This window comes from Caretta caretta, chromosome 6, assembly GCF_965140235.1.
Source record: "Caretta caretta isolate rCarCar2 chromosome 6, rCarCar1.hap1, whole genome shotgun sequence".
NCBI classification, from domain to species: domain Eukaryota; kingdom Metazoa; phylum Chordata; order Testudines; family Cheloniidae; genus Caretta; species Caretta caretta.
Genome location: NC_134211.1, coordinates 13,506,363 through 13,526,976, shown reverse-complemented (window position 1 = coordinate 13,526,976; position 20,614 = coordinate 13,506,363). Strand labels below are relative to the sequence as shown.

General features: G+C 53.4%; 1 protein-coding gene across 18 annotated transcripts in view; it reads right to left on the bottom strand.

Annotated features, from left to right (window-relative positions):
* Positions 1 to 20,477, bottom strand: part of STX3 (syntaxin 3) — a 40,056-nt gene extending 19,579 nt beyond the window's left edge. For 6 of the 18 annotated variants that reach the window (XR_007357299.2, XR_007357298.2, XM_048855000.2 and 3 more), the window contains exons 1-2: positions 19,918 to 20,244; positions 290 to 370 (exon numbers count right to left, since the gene is read on the bottom strand). Coding sequence is in view for 15 of the 18 variants with exons in the window: in XM_048855000.2 (XP_048710957.2) it covers positions 290 to 370; positions 19,918 to 20,229 (393 nt within the window). In the remaining 3 variants the exon portion in view is untranslated. Of the gene's footprint in view, positions 1 to 289; positions 371 to 19,917; positions 20,245 to 20,294 lie in introns of those variants that run through there. The other 12 variants (XM_048855008.2, XM_048855004.2, XM_048855010.2 and 9 more) reach the window with 3 other exon arrangements.
* Between the last annotated feature and the right edge of the window lie 137 nt (positions 20,478 to 20,614).

The following is a 20,614-nucleotide window of genomic DNA, read 5'->3' as shown; positions in this document are numbered from 1 at the left end:
TGCCCCAAACATCTCACAGTCTAAATAGGCAAGACAGACAAAGGATGGGAGGGGAAACGATTTGCCCAAGGTCACCAAGCCAGCCAGTGGCCGATCTGGGAGAAGCACCCAGATCTGTGCCCTATCCACTGAACCACAGTTGTTCACCAAAGGAGAGGGGATCTCTAGCCCCAAGAGCTCCCCAGGCAAAGGAGCTCTGCCAGCCCGCCTTGCTCCCTCCCCCCGGAGAAGGGATACTGTCAACGTAAACGAGGCAGAGACCCATCCCAGGGCCATGCCTCCTCCTCACCTCGGAGAAGAACTCATCCATGAACCCCGCGTTCTCGATAGCGATCTCCACATCGTCGGCATCGTCATCCTGGTCCTGCTTCTGTAAGGGAGGGCAAGGCCAGTGAGAGGGTTAGGGGACCTACCCAGAGCCAGCACACCCACACCAGGTTTCCCGGCACATAGGAGAAACCCCTCACGGCCTACCCCCTGGGTGCAAAAGGCCATCTCACCAGTGCCCCGATTTCCACTCCCTACACCCAGCAGCCACCATGCCAATGCAGCACCATTGGGAAGCCAGGCATGCGACTCTGGGAGTCACCCTCACTCAGAACAATGAGGAGGGTGGGTCCTGGCCTGGAAAAGATTGGGATCCATCAAACTAATCTAAAGTGAAGGATCATCCTTCCTGGAGATGCTTCCCTCTCTTCCTCCTGCGGCGGCTGCTACAAGTATTCAAACATCAGTGGGCTTTTCTGTAACATCTGTGTTGGGACTGGGTCCAGACTGACCCCCTGGAGACAGCTATCTTTGGTTCCTTCCCACAACCGGTGCATCATGAGTGGTGGCTCTGCCGACTTTCCCCACACCATTCACCGCCAGCATGCCTCAGCCCAGATCTAGAAGGACCCCACTTAGGGGAAGTGGGGAGCTCAGCCTCCATGACCTATCAATTTGTGGGATCTCTGCTGAGACCGATGACAAGGGAGCCAGCTAGTACTAGTGGAGGTCACTGGTTTTATACTTTGTCGTCTAGGGACAAGTCAGAGGAAAGACCAACTCATCTCATATGGGCTACTAAAAATACCAGCCATCAGAAGGCGACTCAGTGCCAGGCACATGGGATTAATCTGGAGTAACTGCATGACTTCATTGGAGACACTCCCGATTTACCCTGGTGGGACTGCGATCCAAATCCCAGCTCAGCCACACTTGGGGACGCAGAAGTCCAGGAGCTTTGTGGAAACGGTTACTGCTGCTAATGGGGATGTGGTGAAGAGGCACCAGGAATTTGGGGTGGGATGGTAAAGAGGGAGTGGAGGAGGTAGAAGATGTATTGTGGGTAGCTAGTAAAAAGGCAGGGTTCATAGTGAAGGGGTCTGGCCCCTATTTTAAATTTCCCTGGGGGGAAGTGGCCCTCACCACACTCCCCTCCCATTCAGAGCAGAAATAGGATTATTTTACGGTTAAGACAGTGTTTTCTCCCAGCCCACAGCAATGATGCAACAGCCCTTCACATCATCACAACATCAGCTAAACCACCTGCCCTTCAGCCCCACCTGCTCTGTCAGCCCATCTCAGGAGCGAGCCCAGGTTACAAGCACACTGGCCTTAGGACACTCTCTGGAGGTCAACAAAGTCAGTCTGTTTTGGCTAAGCAAATGTCCAGTGCCTGCTGAAAGCGTCTGGCTTTCCCGTATCCTGCTGCTTACGTAGCCAGCCATGCTGCTTCCAATCAATTTCCACCAGGGAAAATCCCGGGTAACACCAATGAAATCACTGCAGTTATTCCAAACTCACTCTGATGTTAGTGAGAACAGAATCCAGCTCTTCCACTCAGATCCATTGGTCTATTACACCCACTATGCACTAATGTAAATAGCTTTGCAACATGCACCAATGACTGATGTGGGGCAATGCATGATGGGATAACCCACCCCACCCCAGGATCTGCCTCAAGTACCCCTTACATGCATATCTAGGTACCATCAGCAGAAACAGCCCTCTGATCTCAGCTGCTGACACAAAGTATCAGCAAAGGAGCTCCCTCACTCAGCCAGGATCCACAGCATACAGGGTTGGAGATCAAAGTCAACCCCTTGAATTGCACCTGGAGGCAGGTCAAAAGCTAGCATCATCTACACAGAGCAGGGGATACACCCTGTACCATCTGCATTGCTCACTAAATGAGCAACTGCCTTTCTGCCCTAGCTGAAGCTCACACATGGCCTCCAAAGACAGCTCCAGGTTGTGCTCAGTGCAGTGATCAGAGAGAGGTTCCCAAGGCATCACTGACTGCAGGGAGCTCCACATCAGAGAGGGCAGTTTGCAGAGTCCTAGCCAAATGCAGAGGTTGAAGGCACTCCTGCCACCCAAGACTCTATAGGGTGTGAATCTCACTTGCAAAGCAGTGCAGTACAGAGTGAGACTATCTCCCCTGTAAGTTCTCTAGATGGTTCCTTTCACCAGCAACCAGCATCACTTTCAGCTTGCCCAGACTAAGCGTTAGCCATCTCAGCCAGGCACTGGGAAGTTAGAGCCAACATAATTGGAGCCTGCTGAGCCGCAGAGGAGAGGGTCATCAGCACAATGACAGCAACCTAAAATATAGCAGTCCTTCCTAGCAGCCTTCCCAATGTGTGGAGCAAGAGGAACCACATGTGAGGGAGCCTTCAGTATCACCCTCTGAGATCTCCCCAAGAGGAAGAAACAGCCATCCAAACAACTCCACCAATGCTGGCTGCGGTCTGTGGGGGAGGGAAGACCCAGCTCCACAGGGATCAACATGAAACTAGGGAAATACAACCTAGATGGAGCTACTATAAGGTAGTGCATAACTGGTTGGAAAACCATTCCCGGAGAGTAATTATCAGTGGTTCACAGTCAAAATGGAAGGGCATATCGAGTGGGGTCCTGCAGGGATAAGTTCTGGGTCTGGTTCTGTTCAATATTTTCATCAATGATTTAGATAATGGCATAGACAGTACCCTCTATGTGGATGATACCAAACTGGGAAGGATTGCAAGTGCTTTGGAGGATAGGATTAAAATTCAAAATGATCTGGACAAACTGGAGAAACAGTCTGAAGTAAATAGGATGAAATTCAATAAGGACAAATGCAAAGTACTCCATTTAGGAAGGAACAATCAGTTGCACACATACAAAATGGGAAATGACTGCCTAGGAAGGAGTACTGTGGAAAGGGATCTGGGGGTCATAGTGGACCATAAGCTAAATATGAGTCAAAGATGTAACCCTGTTGCAAAACAAGCAAACATCATTCTGGGATATACTAGCAGGAGTATTGTAAGCAAAACACAAGAAGCAATTCTTCCATTCTACTCCGTACTGATAGTACTCTAGTTGAGGCTCTGTGTCTAGTTCTGGGTGCCACACTTCAGGAAAGTTGTGAACAAATTGGAGAAAGTCCAGAAAAGAGCAATAAAAACATTTAAAGGTCTAGAAAACATGACCTGTGAGGACATGATAACAGTTTTCAAGTACCTAAAAGGTTGCTTCAAGGAGGAGGGAGAAAAGTTATTCTTGTTAATCTCTTGAGGATTGGACAAGAAGCAATGGGCTTAAATTGCAGCAAGGGAGGTTTAGGTTGGACATTAGGAAAAACTTCCTAACAGTCAGGGTAATTAAGCACTGGAATAAATTGCCTAGGGAGGTTGTAGAATCTCACTCATTGGGGATTTTTAAAAGACAGTTAGACAAACCCATCAGGGATGGTCTAGATAATAGTTAGTCCTGCCATGAGTGCAGGGGACTGGACTATATGACCTCTCAAGGTCCCTTCCAGTCCTATGATTCTATGAATGCCTCACCTCTGTCCATCGTCAAGGAACCAATCAGGGAAATTTGTGCTTGCCTCCGAGTGTCTCTAGGCCAACAAACCAGACCAAGAGGCCACAAAGCAGTCTGAACCCTCCACCACATCACCATAGCAATTCTGGCACTTCTTCTCAATACTCCCCTCTCCCCATACTCCCATAAAAAAAAGCTTAAGGAGTAAAGGTGTTTTACTAAGCAACAGCCTTGCTCCCCGTTTATGGGAATATGGCTCCTTGTCCTCTTCCACAGAGGCACAGATGACCCGTGCCATTAATGACCCCCAGGAGATCCCCAGTTGTTTTTGCTGCATGTGACAGAGACGGGGCCACCTCACAGGTTATAGGATGCTGCTCTGCCACAGCCGGAGGGAGGAAAACCGGCTGGAATGCAACCAAATGCTGCGCTTGTCTCCTGATGTGGCTACGCTACCACCGATCCGTCCATTCTGAGTGTTTCCTTGCACTGGAGGGCAGTTGCTGCTGTTGACCCCTGATCCAAGAGGAGGTGGCTCAGATTTACCTGGATGTCAACCATTGGCTGGGGCCTGGGGTGGAGTCAGAGAAGAAAGCTTTCTGAGCCTCCACCACAGCCAGAGCACAGGACTTGAGGCTTCACAGTAGGATGACAACTCCCCTCCATCTGTCCCAGGTCATCTGTATAACCCAGGTGACCTGCGAGGATGGTGCAAAGAGGGGATCCTTAGCAGCCATCAGCCAGTGGTCAAGGATGTCTGACCAGGCCATCAACAGAAGGAGCCACAGTATTAATTCTTAAAAACTGCAGCAGTAGCAACCTAGCTCTCATCGCTGTAGTATCTGAGCCCTGCACAACCCCCTTGTATCTTCACTTTACAGATGTTCAGGGGGCTGGAGATGCGGCGCAACAAGGAAAGATTGAGACACGAATATGTACATGTAACACGCACCCACTTTGCTACAGCCTTGGCTAACAGAGGTGGATCTTTTGGCTCAGATGCCCAGAGGTGCATGTGTGAAGATCCAGGACCCAGGCTCAATCCCCTCAGCTGATACACCCATCACACACAAGGGTGTGGTGTTACATACAGCTCGACTATGAGATGTGGAAGGCACGGTGATGGTGAACAGGCTGTAAACATCTGAAGGATGTAAATGCCAGTGAGAGAGAGGAATCATAACTAGATCTAAGGGGATGAAAGCAAGAAAAGGAACATTGGGAATGAATGTCAGAGAGCCTCCCTGATAAGGGACTCTGAAATTGATTCCCAAGGGGAATGATGGGAGCCCTGACTCTCGGGACATCTAAAATTAGACGGAGCCGAGCGCTAGGAAAGGTCGAGATGGGCCCAGTGGACACAGCCCTTCCTGCCATATTTTAGCTGGCATTTTCCAGCTGGAATGTCTCTGATTCTAGCAGTTTCTAGTCACTCTTGACCTGGGGCTAGATAGGATTCAGTGACCTAGAAGTAAGAGGCTCCTGCTCTCTCCCACATCCTCAAGCCCCGGAGCTGTGCGCTCCCTGCAGCTTCCAAGAGGTTTCAAACAAACCCTGTTCGGTTGCCGCAGGGGAAGCGTGAGATGCTGGGGAAAGGACGCTGCAGAAGGGGGAGGGTTCCTGGCCCAGAGGAGGGGTCTTTGGAGGCTCAGCAGGCAAGGTGCCTAAGAGGGGTGTTTCGTGCACATGGGAAAAGGCTGTTTAGCCATCTGCATTCCTGAGCAGCAGAGCTAATCTCACATCTGGTTCCAGACACACACAGCAAAGGTATTAATGGATTGCTGGTGAGGAGAGGGGGGCTGCCTGCTCAGGAGCACGCACAAGCTGTCCCTCACCCATGTACCCCTACTGGCTTCGCCTGGGGCCCCTCAGCCCAGCTCTTCCTGCTTTAAAGGGACAGCGACTTCCCAAGACAGGTTCCCCATGAGGGTGACCCTCCCACTGGATCTGAAGGGACAGCTGCTCCCCTAAGCCACACACAGAGATTCATCCCATTGCCAACTGGTTCTGCCACTTCCCCCATTTAAAGGGCAACTCGGTGCCGCCCACCAACTCCCCCGTACACCCATCACCACCCTTAGCTCTTGGTTTAAGGGACAGATGACCATCGCCCTCCTTCCCACAGGGCCTGACGAAAACCAGGACCAGATGGCTGGATTCCTTGTTTAATTGCATTACACCCTCCCAAGGTGCTCTGCAGAGCCAGAGAAAGAAGGGTGCAGCGGGGGAGCCCTCCAGCCTGACACCATGTTGAGGAGTGGAGAGGAAAGGCAGGGGATAGGCATGAGGGGTAAAAACCCAGCTGCTGGTTTGGGGCTGATCCTTGCGCAGAGTCACTCGAAACCAGGGAACAGCCACTTCTCAGACGACTCCCTAACGGAGCAGGGCAAGGAGTCAGGATTCAGGGGCATCTGCAGAGCTGGTGGAGGGAAGAATGACTGGGCTAGCAGGGGGCTGCAGGCTAGGATTGAGGGGCACCAGCAGAGCTGTGGGAGGAGCCTGGGGCTGGGATAGCAGGCGGCAGTGGGTTGGGACAGATGGGCATTGACTGGGGAGGAGAGGCATTGATTGGTGTGGGAAGCCCAGGGCTGGGATAGCAGGGTAACCAGCACAAGGGGAGCCCAGGGCTGGGATAGCAGTGGGCCATGGGTTGGGGTTGAGGGGAACCAGCAGAGCTGTGTATGGGGAGCCCAGGACTGGGATAGCAGTGCCTGCTGCAGGGCAGAACTGAGGAATGCTGATAAATTCAGTCAAGAGACAGCGATCTGTGTTGCACCTAGCCCTGCCAATACAAAGAGGGAGATAATGTTTTATTGAGCCAACTTCTGTTGATGAGAGAGAGAAGCTTTCGAAGAGCTCTGGGAAGCTTGTCTCTCTCACCAACAGAAGTTGGCCCAATAAAAGCTATTACCTCACCCACCTTCTCTCTCCAGTATTCTGGGTCCCACCCAGCTGCAACAACACTGTGTAATACAAAGGGAGACCATTTAAGCAACTGCCTGAAAACAAGAAACATCTGTAGCTGTGAGAGTCCTGCATGCTGCTAAGAAGAGAGGGGGCAGTTTTAACAGGAAATGCAGCTGGATCTCCGTATCTCCCCAACTCCTTCCTGCAGCTGCTGTTCTAACAGCCAGTTTGAGGGGACATCCCTTGCAGAGAAGGATTGGCACCGACCTAAACTGAGTCACCCCAAGAGCTTATTGTTGTATCTCCTTGTTAACACCACTCATCAGGTCACAGTTACAGTTAGGCCCTGATCCCTAGGGGTTACAGTGGACGAGAAGCTGAATATGAGTCAGCAGTGTGCCCTTGTTGCCAAGAAGGCCAATGGCATTTTGGGATATAGAAGTAGGGGCTTTGCCAGCAGATCGAGGGATGTGATCGTTCCCCTCTATTCAACACTGGAGAGGCCTCATCTGGAGTACTGTGTCCAGTTTTGGGTCCCACACTACAAGAAGGATGTGGAAAAATTGGAAAACGTCCAGCAGAGGGCAACAAAAATGATTAGGGGTCTGGAACACATGACTTATGAGGAGAGGCTGAGGGAACTGGGATTGTTTAGTCTGCGGAAGAGAAGAATGAGGGGGGATTTGATAGCTGCTTTCAACTACCTGAAAGGGGGTTCCAAAGAGGATGGATCTAGACTGTTCTCATTGGTAGCTGATGACAGAATGAGGAGTAATGGTCTCAAGTTGCAGCGGGGGAGGTTTAGGTTGGATATTAAGAAAAACTTTTTCACCAGGAGGGTGGTGAAACACTGGAATGCATTATCTAGGGAGGTGGTGGAATCTCCTTCCTTAGAAGTTTTTAAGGTGAGACTTGACAAAGCCCTGGCTGGGATGATTTAGTTGGGGATTGGTCCTGCTTTGAGCAGGGTGTTGGACTAGATGACCTCCTGAGGTCCCTTCCAACCCTGATATTCTATGATCCCCCCAAAGGAACCACATAGCTGACCTTAATCTAAGGGACTTACCTCTTTAACCTCCCAGCACCCCTGTGAGGTTTGTTCCAGAGGCAGAACTGTAGCACAGAGTGCAAATGACTTGCCCAAGGTCTGGGGAAGCCGAGAATGGACTCTGGGTCTCCAGTTCCCAGCCCAGACCATCCTTCCTCTCTTCTTTTAAGCCTGCGCAGAGTCCTAGGCGCAGATCCTTAATGGTATTTAAGCACCTAACTCCCACTGAAATCAATGGGAGTTGGGCACCTAAATACCTTTGAGGCTCTAGATCCACCCCAGCTTGAGTTCTGCTTTCCTAGATCCTATTGCAGAGCCTGGAGTTTGATTGCTAATGCCTCATGGCCGTGACCATTTTTCTGTTTGTTCTGTAAAGAGCCCAGCAGAGTAATGTGATGGAGGGGATTCTGGGGGAACCTCCAGTTAAAATCCTATCACCAGCAGAAGGGGAGATTGAGATGACCTCGGTCTCTATGGCATCACTAGATCCTGCCCCCTACCTGTGTGTCCCCAGGGCTCACAGGACACTTGGGGAAAACACATTATTCTGCCTTTGGAACACACCAGATATCACCTTGTGCCAGCTATTTCCAGAACATTTTCTGGAGAAGGATTGCTCCAACGCCAGTACAAGGGCTTCAGACCCTAAGCTATTCAGGTGAGACACTCAGGTTTCCCCCCACCCCCACCCAAGGAACAAAGTAGAATCATTTCCAGAAAAAACAAAAATGGGATAGCTCAGTGGTTTGAGCATTGGCCTGCTAAACCCAGGGTTGTGAGTTCAATCCTTGAGGGGGCCATTTAGGGGATCTGGGGAAAAAATGGGGATTGGTCCTGCTTTGAGCAGGGGGTTGGACTAGATGACCTCCTGAGGTCCCTTCCAACGCTGATATTCTACGATTCCCTAAGTTTGGGTTGAAATGGGAACATTCCCCACTCCTTCACCCCTTCCTTCTGTAAGCACACACACACACAGTCTTTGACATGAGAGTGTCAAAAACTAAGATGTGTTTTCCCCTTGTTAATGAAAATACCAAAATCCTCTAGCAGTGGTTTCACTAAGCCAATGTTATAAGGTAGGTGAATGTCTGCCCCTAGTGGCTATACCACATGAGGTTAACACATCCGCAACAAGTGCCAGCCAAGGTACTTACTCCTTCAGCACTAATGGTGGAGGTTCATGCTTCTACCCTCAGAGTCCTAAGTTCGATGCCTGCTCTTGGCTCAAAGCAGGGTGGTTTACACCAGCACACTGCTGGGTACCACAAAACCAAAAGAATAATGTTTGGCGCAGGAGGGAAGAATTCAAGAGTAGATTTTAAAACAAAAAAACCCAGTCAAAAGAGATAAGCAAGAAAGACATCTGGAGCTAGTTCCTGCCATAGAGAGGATCATGAAAACCTCAGGAGTGGCATCCAGGGTGTATGTTGTTGTCATTAACAGGGAGCGAGAGAAGCTTAGTCATGTGTTACGTTCTGAAGGAAGAAAAATTGCAGCCATATGTTGGGAGCTGAGTGGAGGATCTGAGACTGGGCAGAGTCCCCAGCACCAAGGACTAGCTCCACCTGCCAGGGAAACCCAGCCGAAAGTTGGGCCATTCATTGGCCACTTTGCAGCCGCCCACTGTGGGCACCGTGGAGAACACTGGTGAAGGAAAGGATGGTGCGACGGGGTTACCCTGAGATCATGAAGTACTAAAACCCAGTTGGTTTCCGTGGGAGTTAGGCACCTCAATACCATTAAGGATCTGGCCCTAAGTTCTTAGTGTCCCTCACCAGGGCAAAGGCACTGGCCTCTGTTCATACACCATCCCCACCACAACATCACCACCAGTGCTCTACCAAGGTCCATGTTCATCCCAGGGTGTTACCCCAGGGATGACCTTAGTCCCCAAAGGCTGCCCCAGGAGTACCTGCTCTGGGTTTCTCTCTGGTTATCCAACAGTTGGTGGGTCTCCATGGCTGATCCTGTAGCCATTACAGAGACCCAAGGCCCAACAGGAGGACACATGACTCAAACAGACGCTGTCTCCACAGGTAACAAACAGCACAGACGGACAGCTGCTGCCCTCCCGCCTTGCCCCACTCCCCTGGCCTATTTAACATTTTCCTCTCCCCTCAATTTTCTGACCCCTCCAGCCATCGAACCAGCAAGAACCTGACCCCATCTGTTGTAGGCATCACCCAAAAAGCTCTGCTTCCTTCTTAAATCTCCACAGCAGAAGGCAGGAAAGTGTACTACTTGTTACACCGAGGACCTCACTTAGCCAACGGGGGGGGGGGGGGGGGGGGGGGGGGGGGGGGGAGGAGGTTGGAGTCTGCAGTTCTGTGTTCTAGCCTCCCTTTGCTATGGAGTTACAAGTGTTATGGAAAAGCTATATTAAAAAGAGCTACAGATGTATATGCAGATTGCCAACAGAAAGAGCCCACCTCCTTGCACATAAGAATATACAGTATTGTTGTGCAAAGATCATTTTCTTAGCCTGTCGCTGACCTCCTCTCTTTGCATCCCTCCTCTGGCTCCCCCTTCTCTATCGCATCAAACATAAGCTGCTTGTCTTCACTTCCAAGGCCCTTTGCGGTCAATCCCCATCCGACCTCTCATCCCTCATTCGCTATCAAGCTGTTGATGCTCACCTGCAATTGGCCCCTTGGACCAGCTTCCACCACCCACAGTTATAATTTCAAACAGGCACCTCTGAGCTTTCTCTCAGACTGCCCCTCATGCTTGGGAGACGCTCCTCGTAAAACATCTCCAGCTCCGCCTCATCATCCCCAGTCAGAGCCCTCTTCAAAACTCTCCTTTGCTGCGATGCCCATGAAAACCTGACCTCGCTCAGATCATTGATGTGCGCAGACCACTGCCCATCCCACTGACCAATACTGTCTCATTGTTTTCTTGTACTTCCCTGGCTGTGCCCATCTGTTGTCTCTTCTCCCATACAGAGAAGGCAAGTGACCTGGGGCAGGGACTGTCGTTTTGTTCTGTATTTGTACAGCACCTAGCACAACGGGTCCTGCTCCGTGAGCAGGTCTCCCAAGGACCGCGGTAATACAGATAAATAGTACTAATAGCAGCAGGTTCAATAAAGCTGCTGGGATGCACTGCAAGCAGCTTCCCGATTATGAGGCTCTTCGCTCCAAGTGGCTGCCCAGTGCAGCATGGTAACCGACGGCTGGTTTTTTAAAAAAGGAAGCTTCCCACAGGATCCTCTGCTGCCAGAAGCATGGCCTAGCATCTCTCCCAGCACCATCCCTCTCGCAGTCTGTCGTCCTCCCCCCCACAGGGCTGATCCCTTCCCACTGCTGGAATACCATCCAGGAACGGAGACCTCAAAGTTACATTAGGTTTGGTCAGTGCCACTGTACTGAACGAGCGACTGGCTTAGCGAATCGTTTCTGGCCATAAGCCCAGAGACATCCTGGTAAAATTGTGCACATCAGGATGTTAACTCTAGAGTGTCAACTCCCTAAGGGCTTCCCTACCTGGGAAATACCACAGATAAAATAATCATCAGCCCTAGCTCTTATCCGACACTTTTCACCTGTAGGTCGCAAAGCACTTTGCAAAGAGGGCAGGATCATTATCCCCATTTTACAGCTTGGGGAAGTGATTTGCCCACGGTCACCCAGCTGGCCAGTGGCAAAGCTGGGACTAGAAACCAGGTCTCCTGAGTCGCAGTGCTCTGCTCACTAGGCCACGCTATTGCACAGTCACTCCTCCTGTGAGCACTCTATTCAGGAACAGAATAGTGGGGAGCTATTCTGCAATAGCTATCATGGTTGATTTCCCCAGAGGGCTGCAGAGTCATTGGAGGAAGGTATTGAGGCTACTATTCCTGCATTAGCCCAAGGCCACTGCCAGATTGGCCCCTGTTTGACGGCTGGCACCATGGCATCGTAACCTCCAGCCTGGGACATGCTCTGCTCTCCACAGGACCTTTGGGGGCGGGGGCAGTAACACAGCTCTGCTCAGATCTTTACTGCTATGCTCATCATCTAGGAGGCTGAACTTTGCTCCAGCTAGAGCAGGCCAAGCATAACCAGTGAACCTCCAGCCTGTTCCCTCTGGAGGAGGAAGGCAGCCGAGCAATTGGTTGGTGATTAAACCAGGCCTTATAGGGCCTGTCTGTGCTCTGATCCACAGAGAGACGGACCCAAAACCCCTACTCAGAACCCCAAGCGCGGAAACCCCTGGAACAGACCCATCCCCCTGCCAACACAGTGCCTCTCAGATGGAGCTCAACGCCTCAAGATGGTGTCTACCAAGGAGACACATCATGTGGCACAAACAACAGGGGAGCAACTATGGGAAATATGCTAGTTGTCCCACTGCCCTCCCAGGCTACAAAGAGCAGGTCATGAGAATGCCACAGTGACCAGCCTGCTCCTTGTGCCCCACTGGTCACACCCTGACAAGGTCCCCATGCCAAGACAGATCTGGGATTGTATCCAAGTGGTGGGGAACTGTCCCGATGTGCCATATCCCACTCAGACCCTGGTAAACCCCCCAGGGCGGGACTGGATCATTTCCCAAGAGGGGACGGCCCTGCTACCCATCCAGATCCCCTCCCTTCACCTGCCCTCCCACTCTCACTTCCAGTTCAGGACTCCAACCCTCCGAGGAATAAAAATAAAATTAATCCCCTTCTCTCTCCCAAGCGTTTTATCTCCTCTTCCCCTAGCTGATGGTTTTGTAATCCCAGCTAAATCCCTGTCACTCTGCCCCACCCCCTTCTCTCCCAACCACCAACAGGGACAGCAAATGAATCAACACTGCCATGGACCGGCAGAATGAGGAGAGCTCAGAGGACGCCTGTCCCCGCTCCTGTACTGCGGAGATCAACCCCCCAAAGCAGAGAGAGACTCCAGAATAGCCCACCTGTGATGCAGGAGTCGCAGGTTCAAGGCCCCTCTCTCCCCGATTCAGGGCAGGATCTTGAACCCAGGTCTCTTACATCCTTCATGAGTGCCCGAACCACCGGGTTATTGTGGGGACACAGATGCTCTCTGTCTCATGAGATCTCTTTAATTCCTATGCAGAAAATAAATCTCCAAACCTCTCCCTTTTTTGCAGAAAGGAATTTTTGTTTTCCAGCCAGCCCTGATCGTCACTGGGGTGATGGTGAAAGGGAGAGTTTAACCCCTGGTGTCCTGGAGGGACACTTCAAGACCAGGAGAGGCCTTTATTCCCCCCTAGGGGAAGCCAGGCAAAAAAGTTTAACCCTTCGGGCTCTGGGAGAAGAGATCAATCTGATTGGGAGAGGCCTCTCCTTTCTGGATAGGCCAAGATTTTTTTTTTTTTTGGGAGGGGGGGGAGAATGGGGCGGGAAGCTGTTAATGTGACAAGCCTGATGCAATCCTTAGGGTGAGCATTTACTCAGGAGATGCTGGTTTCTTTCTGGGGCTCTGTTTTCTGGCACAGCCCGCTATTCCCCAATGAGAAGAGCCATCTTTAGTGACGGTTTGGATCTCCCACCAGGGTCTCCCATCGTGGGTGCAGTTCAAACAAGGCACATGGATTTCCCTGCAGGGCCCCAAGGCTGGGGTGGCGTTGCCCCTAGGACGCCCTGGGCAGAGAGGGTTGGGTTGTCTCTCACGCTTCCCCCTCAGAGCCCTGCAGATTCCTGCCCATCCTTTGCCGCTTCCTCATGCCCCGCAGCAACTTTCATCCCCTTCCCTCGCGCTCATCAGGGAATGGTTCTCTATAGAGAACAACAGTGCTGCTCATTCAGCTTCAGGGAGGGGCACTACTGAGCACTCCTCCAGCCTCAGGGGCTGAGCTTGCTGCTCCCCCAGGCTCCCACCAGAACAAGAGACCCTACTCCTCTTTTGTAGCAAACGCCCGAAAGTACATGGCCGTTCCATAGCCCACCATCATTAACCCTATTTCACAGATTGGGAAACCGAGCATGGGGAGGTGGGGGGAGTGACTCAGCCAAAGTCACACAGTGAGTCAGCAGCAGAGCTCCAGATGTCTAGGCCCATGCTCTGACCCCTCATCCACACTCCCTCTAATCCCCACATCTCAGCCTGGTAGAGTGGGATATCACCAGGCCTTCAGGAGAATATGGGCACCGGATGTTGCTGCCCCAGGCGATGGGATCAGAACAGGGATGGTTTGGTCTCCGAATACCTGCTCCCTTAAAGGTGACACACTCCAGGGTGGGAGCTAGACCCACTTCGACAGCATTATAGATTTCTCTGACACCTCTGACCAAAAACCCCCAGAGCCCCCCTGAAGCAAAGAAGCTGCAGACAGGGTACTACAGACATGCTGCGCCCACCCGGCTCTGCTTAGCTGCTGCCCATGCGCTACCAGGCAGGGCAGATCCTGCATTACAGCTGGGTTGGGGTAAAACAGGCTGGGGAGAAGGAGGGCATAAGGGGACCGCCTAACCCAGGAGCCTCACAGACACCAGGCCCCCATTTGTTTCGGCCTTTTATTCTCTGCATTCAGCCCTTTGTCTGATACACGTTTAGCCAGTGCTTCCTGGCAATGAAAGCTGTGAGAGTCTGACCCCGTGCCAGCAGGCGGCCTTGCCCTGGGCGACCTGCCTCCTGACACCAGTGACGGCACCAAGGGAACATACACAGCTCTCTTGGGTGTCCCTACCATCACGAGGCAGCCTGCACAGTCCCTGGGAGTTCGTACAACATCATATAACAGAAAGGTGGGTGCGTAGCCCCGGGGGGGTGGTTGGAAGCAACCCTACAGGAACAACGCAGCACATGCAGTTCACAAACGACCCTACAATAGCAGCACATTGTGCACAGCCCCTGGTGCTCAAAAGCAACCCCACACACTAAAGAAACTAACACCAGAGCCAGTGTTCCCAAGCAACCCTCCCGAGAATAGCCCCAGGCCCTGGCGCTAACCACCCTGCGATCAGCAAGCAAGGTGTCCCTGTGACGCAGGGGAAGGAAGCTCAGATAGTCACAGAGCAAAGTGCCAGAGCAATAATGGGTGGGACCCTGCGGGTAATGTTTTTGCCAGGTCCCGCTGCGGGTAAGGCCGTTAACGGACAGGCTGAGCAATGGGTGGAAAAAAGGAGGAAGTTGCCAGCTCGACTCATCCAAATACAAGTGGGGGGGATGGGGGGGGACTGAAATGGCCTCCATCCCCCAAATCTCTTCAGTCCATCCCCCCCCCTTCCTCAGCTGACCCTCCTGGCCCCCCCTCCTCCCCCCCAGATAGAGGAACAAGGGCCCCTGACCAGCAGGCCCCCTCTGAACCCTGGACCCCCACCACCACCTGTTCTCAGAAAGCAAAAGAACCTCAACCTCAGCATCAACCTGCTCAGCCCTTGGGACACCAGACACTCTCCTCCTTCCTCTCCCAACCTAGGAGCATCAAACACCTCTTATCCCTGGGGTGGGGGGGCTGCCCCCCAATTTGCAACATATAGCCATTGCTCCACCCCCCCCACCCCAACCTCTTTCACTGTGGAGAGAGAGGCAAACAATAACTCCCTAGATGGAGCTTGATTATTCCCCCCGCCCCCAGCTTTACATAGGAGAGACCAGGGAGATGGGGAGGCCGATTGTAGAGCTGAGGGATGGGGGAGATACTAGAGAGACTAGGGTGTTGGGGGGTGGGGGGCTGGAGAGACTAGGGAGATGTGAGGGTGGGGGGGAGCTGATTGTGGGGCTAGGTATCAGAGGGGTAGCCATGTTAGTCTGTATCCACAAAAACAATGCGGAGTCCAGTGGCACCTTAAAGACTAACAGATTTATTTGGGCATAAGTTTTCATAGGTAAAAAGCCCACTTCTTCAGATGCATGGTAAAACCCCCACTTCTCTGTGCATCTGAAGAAGTGGGCTTTTTACCTATGAAAACTTATGCCCAAACAAATCTGTCAGTCTTTAAGGTGCCACCGGACTCCTCCTTGTTTTTGTGGAGATCCTGGAGAGACCAGGGAGATGGGGAGGGAGATCCTGGAGAGACCAGGGAGGGCGGGGGGAGGAAGGGAGACACTGGAGGTACCAGAGAGCTGGGGGGGGGGCGGGGAAAGAAGGGAGATACTGGAGGTACCAGAGAGCTGGGGGAGGGGGAAAGGGAGGTATTGGAAGTACCAGAGAGCTGGGGGAGGGGGAAAGGGAGGTATTGGAGGTACCAGAGAGCTGGGGGAGGGGGAAAGGGAGGTATTGGAGGTACCAGAGAGCTGGGGGAGGGGGGAAGGGAGATATTGGAGGTACCAGAGAGCTGGGGGGGGGAAGGGAGATACCAGAGAGCTGGGGGGGGGGGAGATACCAGAGAGCTGGGGGGGGGGGAAGGGAGATACTGGAGGTACCAGAGAGCTGGGGGGGGGAGGGAGATACCAGAGAGCTGGGGGGGGGGGAAGGGAGATACCAGAGAGCTGGGGGGGGGGGAAGGGAGATACCAGAGAGCTGGGGGGGGGGGAAGGGAGATACCAGAGAGCTGGGGGGGGGGGGAAGGGAGATACCAGAGAGCTGGGGGGGGGGGGAAGGGAGATACCAGAGAGCTGGGGGGGGGGGGAAGGGAGATACTGGAGGTACCAGAGAGCTGGGGGGGGAGGGAGATACCAGAGAGCTGGGGGGGGGGGGGGGAAGGGAGATACCGGAGGTACCAGAGAGCTGGGGGGGGGGGGGAAGGGAGATACTGGAGATACCAGAGAGCTGGGGGGGGGGGGAAGGGAGATACCAGAGAGCTGGGGGGGGGGGGAGATATTGGAGGTAGGAATGTAGGAATGATATCAGGAGGGCCAAATCGCACCTAGAGCTGCAGCTAGCCAGAGATGTCAAGAGTAACAAGAAGGGTTTCTTCAGGTATGTTGGCAACAAGAAGAAAGCCAAGGAAAGTGTGGGCCCCTTACTGAATGAGGGAGGCAACCTAGTGACAGAGGATGTGGAAAAAGCTAATGTACTCAATGCTTTTTTGCCTCTGTTTTCACTAACAAGGTCAGCTCCCAGACTGCTGCGCTGGGCATCGCAAAATGGGGAAGAGATGGCCAGCCCTCTGTGGAGATAGAGGTGGTTAGGGACTATTTAGAAAACCTGGACGTGCACAAGTCCATGGGGCCAGACGAGTTGCATCCAAGAGTGCTGAAGGAATTGGCGGCTGTGATTGCAGAGCCATTTGAAAACTCGTGGCGAACGGGGGAAGTCCTGGATGACTGGAAAAAGGCTAATGTAGTGCCAATCTTTAAAAAAGGGAAGAAGGAGGATCCTGGGAACTACAGGCCAGTCAGCCTCACCTCAGTCCCTGGAAAAATCATGGAGCAGGTCCTCAAAGAATCAATCCTGAAGCACTTGCATGAGAGGAAAGTGATCAGGAACAGCCAGCATGGATTCACCAAGGGAAGGTCATGCCTGACTAATCTAATCGCCTTTTATGATGAGATTACTGGTTCTGTGGATGAAGGGAAAGCAGTGGATGTATTGTTTCTTGACTTTAGCAAAGCTTTTGACACGGTTTCCCACAATAGATATACGTATAGGTTAAGGAAGTATGGGCTGGAAGAATGCACTATAAGGTGGGTAGAAAGCTGGCTAGATTTTCGGGCTCAACGGGTAGTTATCAATGGCTCCATGTCTAGTTGGCAGCCGGTATCAAGTGGAGTGCCCCAAGGGTCGGTCCTGGGGCCGGTTTTGTTCAATATCTTCATAAATGATCTGGAGGATGGTGTGGATTGCACTCTCAGCAAATTTGCGGATGATACTAAACTGGGAGGAGTGGTAGATACGCTGGAGGGGAGGGATAGGATACAGAAGGACCTAGACAAATTGGAGGATTGGGCCAAAAGAAATCTGATGAGGTTCAATAAGGATAAGTGCAGGGTCCTGCACTTAGGACGGAAGAACCCAATGCCCAGCTACAGACTAGGGACCGAATGGCTAGGCAGCAGTTCTGCGGAAAAGGACCTAGGGGTGACAGTGGACGAGAAGCTGGATATGAGTCAGCAGTGTGCCCTTGTTGCCAAGAAGGCCAATGGCATTTTGGGATGTATAAGTAGGGGCATAGCGAGCAGATCGAGGGACGTGATCGTTCCCCTCTATTCGACATTGGTGAGGCCTCATCTGGAGTACTGTGTCCAGTTTTGGGCCCCACACTTCAAAAAGGATGTGGATAAATTGGAGAGAGTCCAGCGAAGGGCAACAAAAATGATTAGGGGTCTGGAACACATGACTTCTGAGGAGAGGCTGAGGGAGCTGGGATTGTTTAGCCTGCAGAAGAGAAGAAGGAGGGGGGATTTGATAGCTGCTTTCAACTACCTGAAAGGGGGTTCCAAAGAGGATGGCTCTAGACTGTTCTCAATGGTAGCAGATGACAGAATGAGGAGTAATGGTCTCAAGTTGCAGTGGGGGAGGTTTAGGTTGGATATTAGGAAAAACTTTTTCACTAAGAGGGTGGTGAAACACTGGAATGCGTTACCTAGGGAGGTGGTAGAATCTCCTTCCTTAGAGGTTTTTAAGGTCAGGCTTGACAAAGCCCTGGCTGGGATGATTTAACTGGGAATTGGTCCTGCTTCGAGCAGGGGGTTGGACGAGATGACCTTCTGGGGTCCCTTCCAACCCTTATATTCTATGATTCTATGATTCTAGGTACCAGAGAGCTGGGGGGAGGGAAGGGAAGGGAGATATTGGAGGTACCAGAGAGCTGGGGGGGGGGGAAGATATTGGAGGTACCAGAGAGCTGGGGGGGGGGGGAAGATATTGGAGGTACCAGAGAGCTGGGGGGGGGGGAAGGGAGGTACCCAGAGAGCTGGGGGGGGGGAAGGGAGGTACCCAGAGAGCTGGGGGGGGGGGAAGGGAGGTACCCAGAGAGCTGGGGGGGGGGGGAAGGGAGGTATTGGAGGTACCAGAGAGCTGGGGGGGGGAGGGAAGGGAGATATTAGAGGTACCAGAGAGCTGGGGGGGGGAGGGAAGGGAGATATTAGAGGTACCAGAGAGCTGGGGGGGGGGGAGGGAAGGGAGATATTAGAGGTACCAGAGAGCTGGGGGGGGGGAGGGAAGGGAGATATTAGAGGTACCAGAGAGCTGGGGGGGGGGGAGGGAAGGGAGATATTGGAGGTACCAGAGAGCTGGGGGGGGGGGAGGGAAGGGAGATATTGGAGGTACCAGAGAGCTGGGGGGGGGGGAAGGGAGATATTGGAGGTACCAGAGAGCTGGGGGGGGGGGAAGGGAGATATTGGAGGTACCAGAGAGCTGGGGGGGGGGAAGGGAGGTACCAGAGAGCTGGGGGGGGAAGGGAGATACCAGAGAGCTGGGGGGGGAAGGGAGATACCAGAGAGCTGGGGGGGGGAAGGGAGATATTGGAGGTACCAGAGAGCTGGGGGGGGAGGGAGGTATTGGAGGTACCAGAGAGCTGGGGGGGGGAGGGAAGGGAGATATTGGAGGTACCAGAGAGCTGGGGGGGGGGAAGGGAGATACCAGAGAGCTGGGGGGGGAAGGGAGATATTGGAGGTACCAGAGAGCTGGGGGGGGGGAGGGAGGAGAGATGAGATACCGGAGCTACCAGAGAGCTGGGGGGGGGGGAGGGAGGGAGATATTGGAGGTACCAGAGAGCTGGGGGGGGGGGAAGGGAGGTACCGGAGAGCTGGGGGGGGGGGGGAAGGGAGGTACCGGAGAGCTGGGGGGGGGGGGAAGGGAGGTACCGGAGAGCTGGGGGGGGGGGGAAGGGAGGTACCGGAGAGCTGGGGGGGGGGGGAAGGGAGGTACCGGAGAGCTGGGGGGGGGGGGGGAAGGGAGGTACCGGAGAGCTGGGGGGGGGGGGGAAGGGAGGTACCGGAGAGCTGGGGGGGGGGGAAGGGAGGTACCGGAGAGCTGGGGGGGAAGGGAGGTACCAGAGAGCTGGGGGGGGGGAGGGAGGGAGATATTGGAGGTACCAGAGAGCTGGGGGGGGGGAGGGAGGGAGATATTGGAGGGAGGAGAGATGAGATACCGGAGCTACCAGAGAGCTGGGGAGGGAGGGGAGATACTGGAAGTACCAGGGAGCTGGCGGGGTGGGGGGGGAACCACAAGTGCCAGCGAATGCCCCCTTCCCCTGGCGCTTCCCACTCTCATCACCACCACGGCATCGAGCCCCCGCAGCGGTACAGAAGCGGTCTTGTTATTAGCATCCTCCCCCTGCAGCCCCGGGGCGCAGGGATCGAGCCCCGGGCCCCGCCTGGCTGCTCTCCGCCGCCGCCCAAGTGACTCACGGCTTTGAGCTGCTCCAGCCGATCCTTCATGGTGCCCGCCGCTCCTCCCAGCAGGTGCAGGCTCCCCGGGCGGCCGGCTTCGCTCCAGGAAGTCCTCGCGCCCGCAGAGGCCCGGGGGACGGTTCTTCGCCTTCTCCCCGCCCAGGCTAGAGAGGGGGTGGGAGGCTCATTAGCCGAGGAAAATAACCCAAGACCCGTGCCCTCCTCCTTAATTTTTGGCCTCCCGGCCTCTGCGCGCGGCCGTGCACAGCGGATTCCCCGGCGCTGCTGCGCTGGCCTGGCCTGGCCCCAGCTGCTAATCCGCAATGACATACATAGGAAGGGGGTAGGAAAGACAGGGAGGGGAGGAGGGGGAAGACGGGAGCCTCCCACTTTACCTGTGCAAGAATCTGCTGTCCCACAATCTCTTAAAGAGCCAGGAGAGAGACAAGGGTGAGGTAGCCGATGAAGTGAGCTGTAGCTCAGGAAAGCTTATGCTCAAATAAATGTGTTGGTCTCTAAGGTGCCACGAGTCCTCCTTTTTTTTTTTTTTTTTTTTTCTGGTCTCTCTGGCAGAAGTTGGGCCAGTCAAAGCTATTCCAGTACTTCCCTCACCCTGTCTCTCTAATGACCTGGGATCCACGCAGCTACAACTAGAAAAGAGACAGGGGGTTGGACTAGCTGACCTCCTGAGGTCTCTTCCAGCCCTGATCTTCTG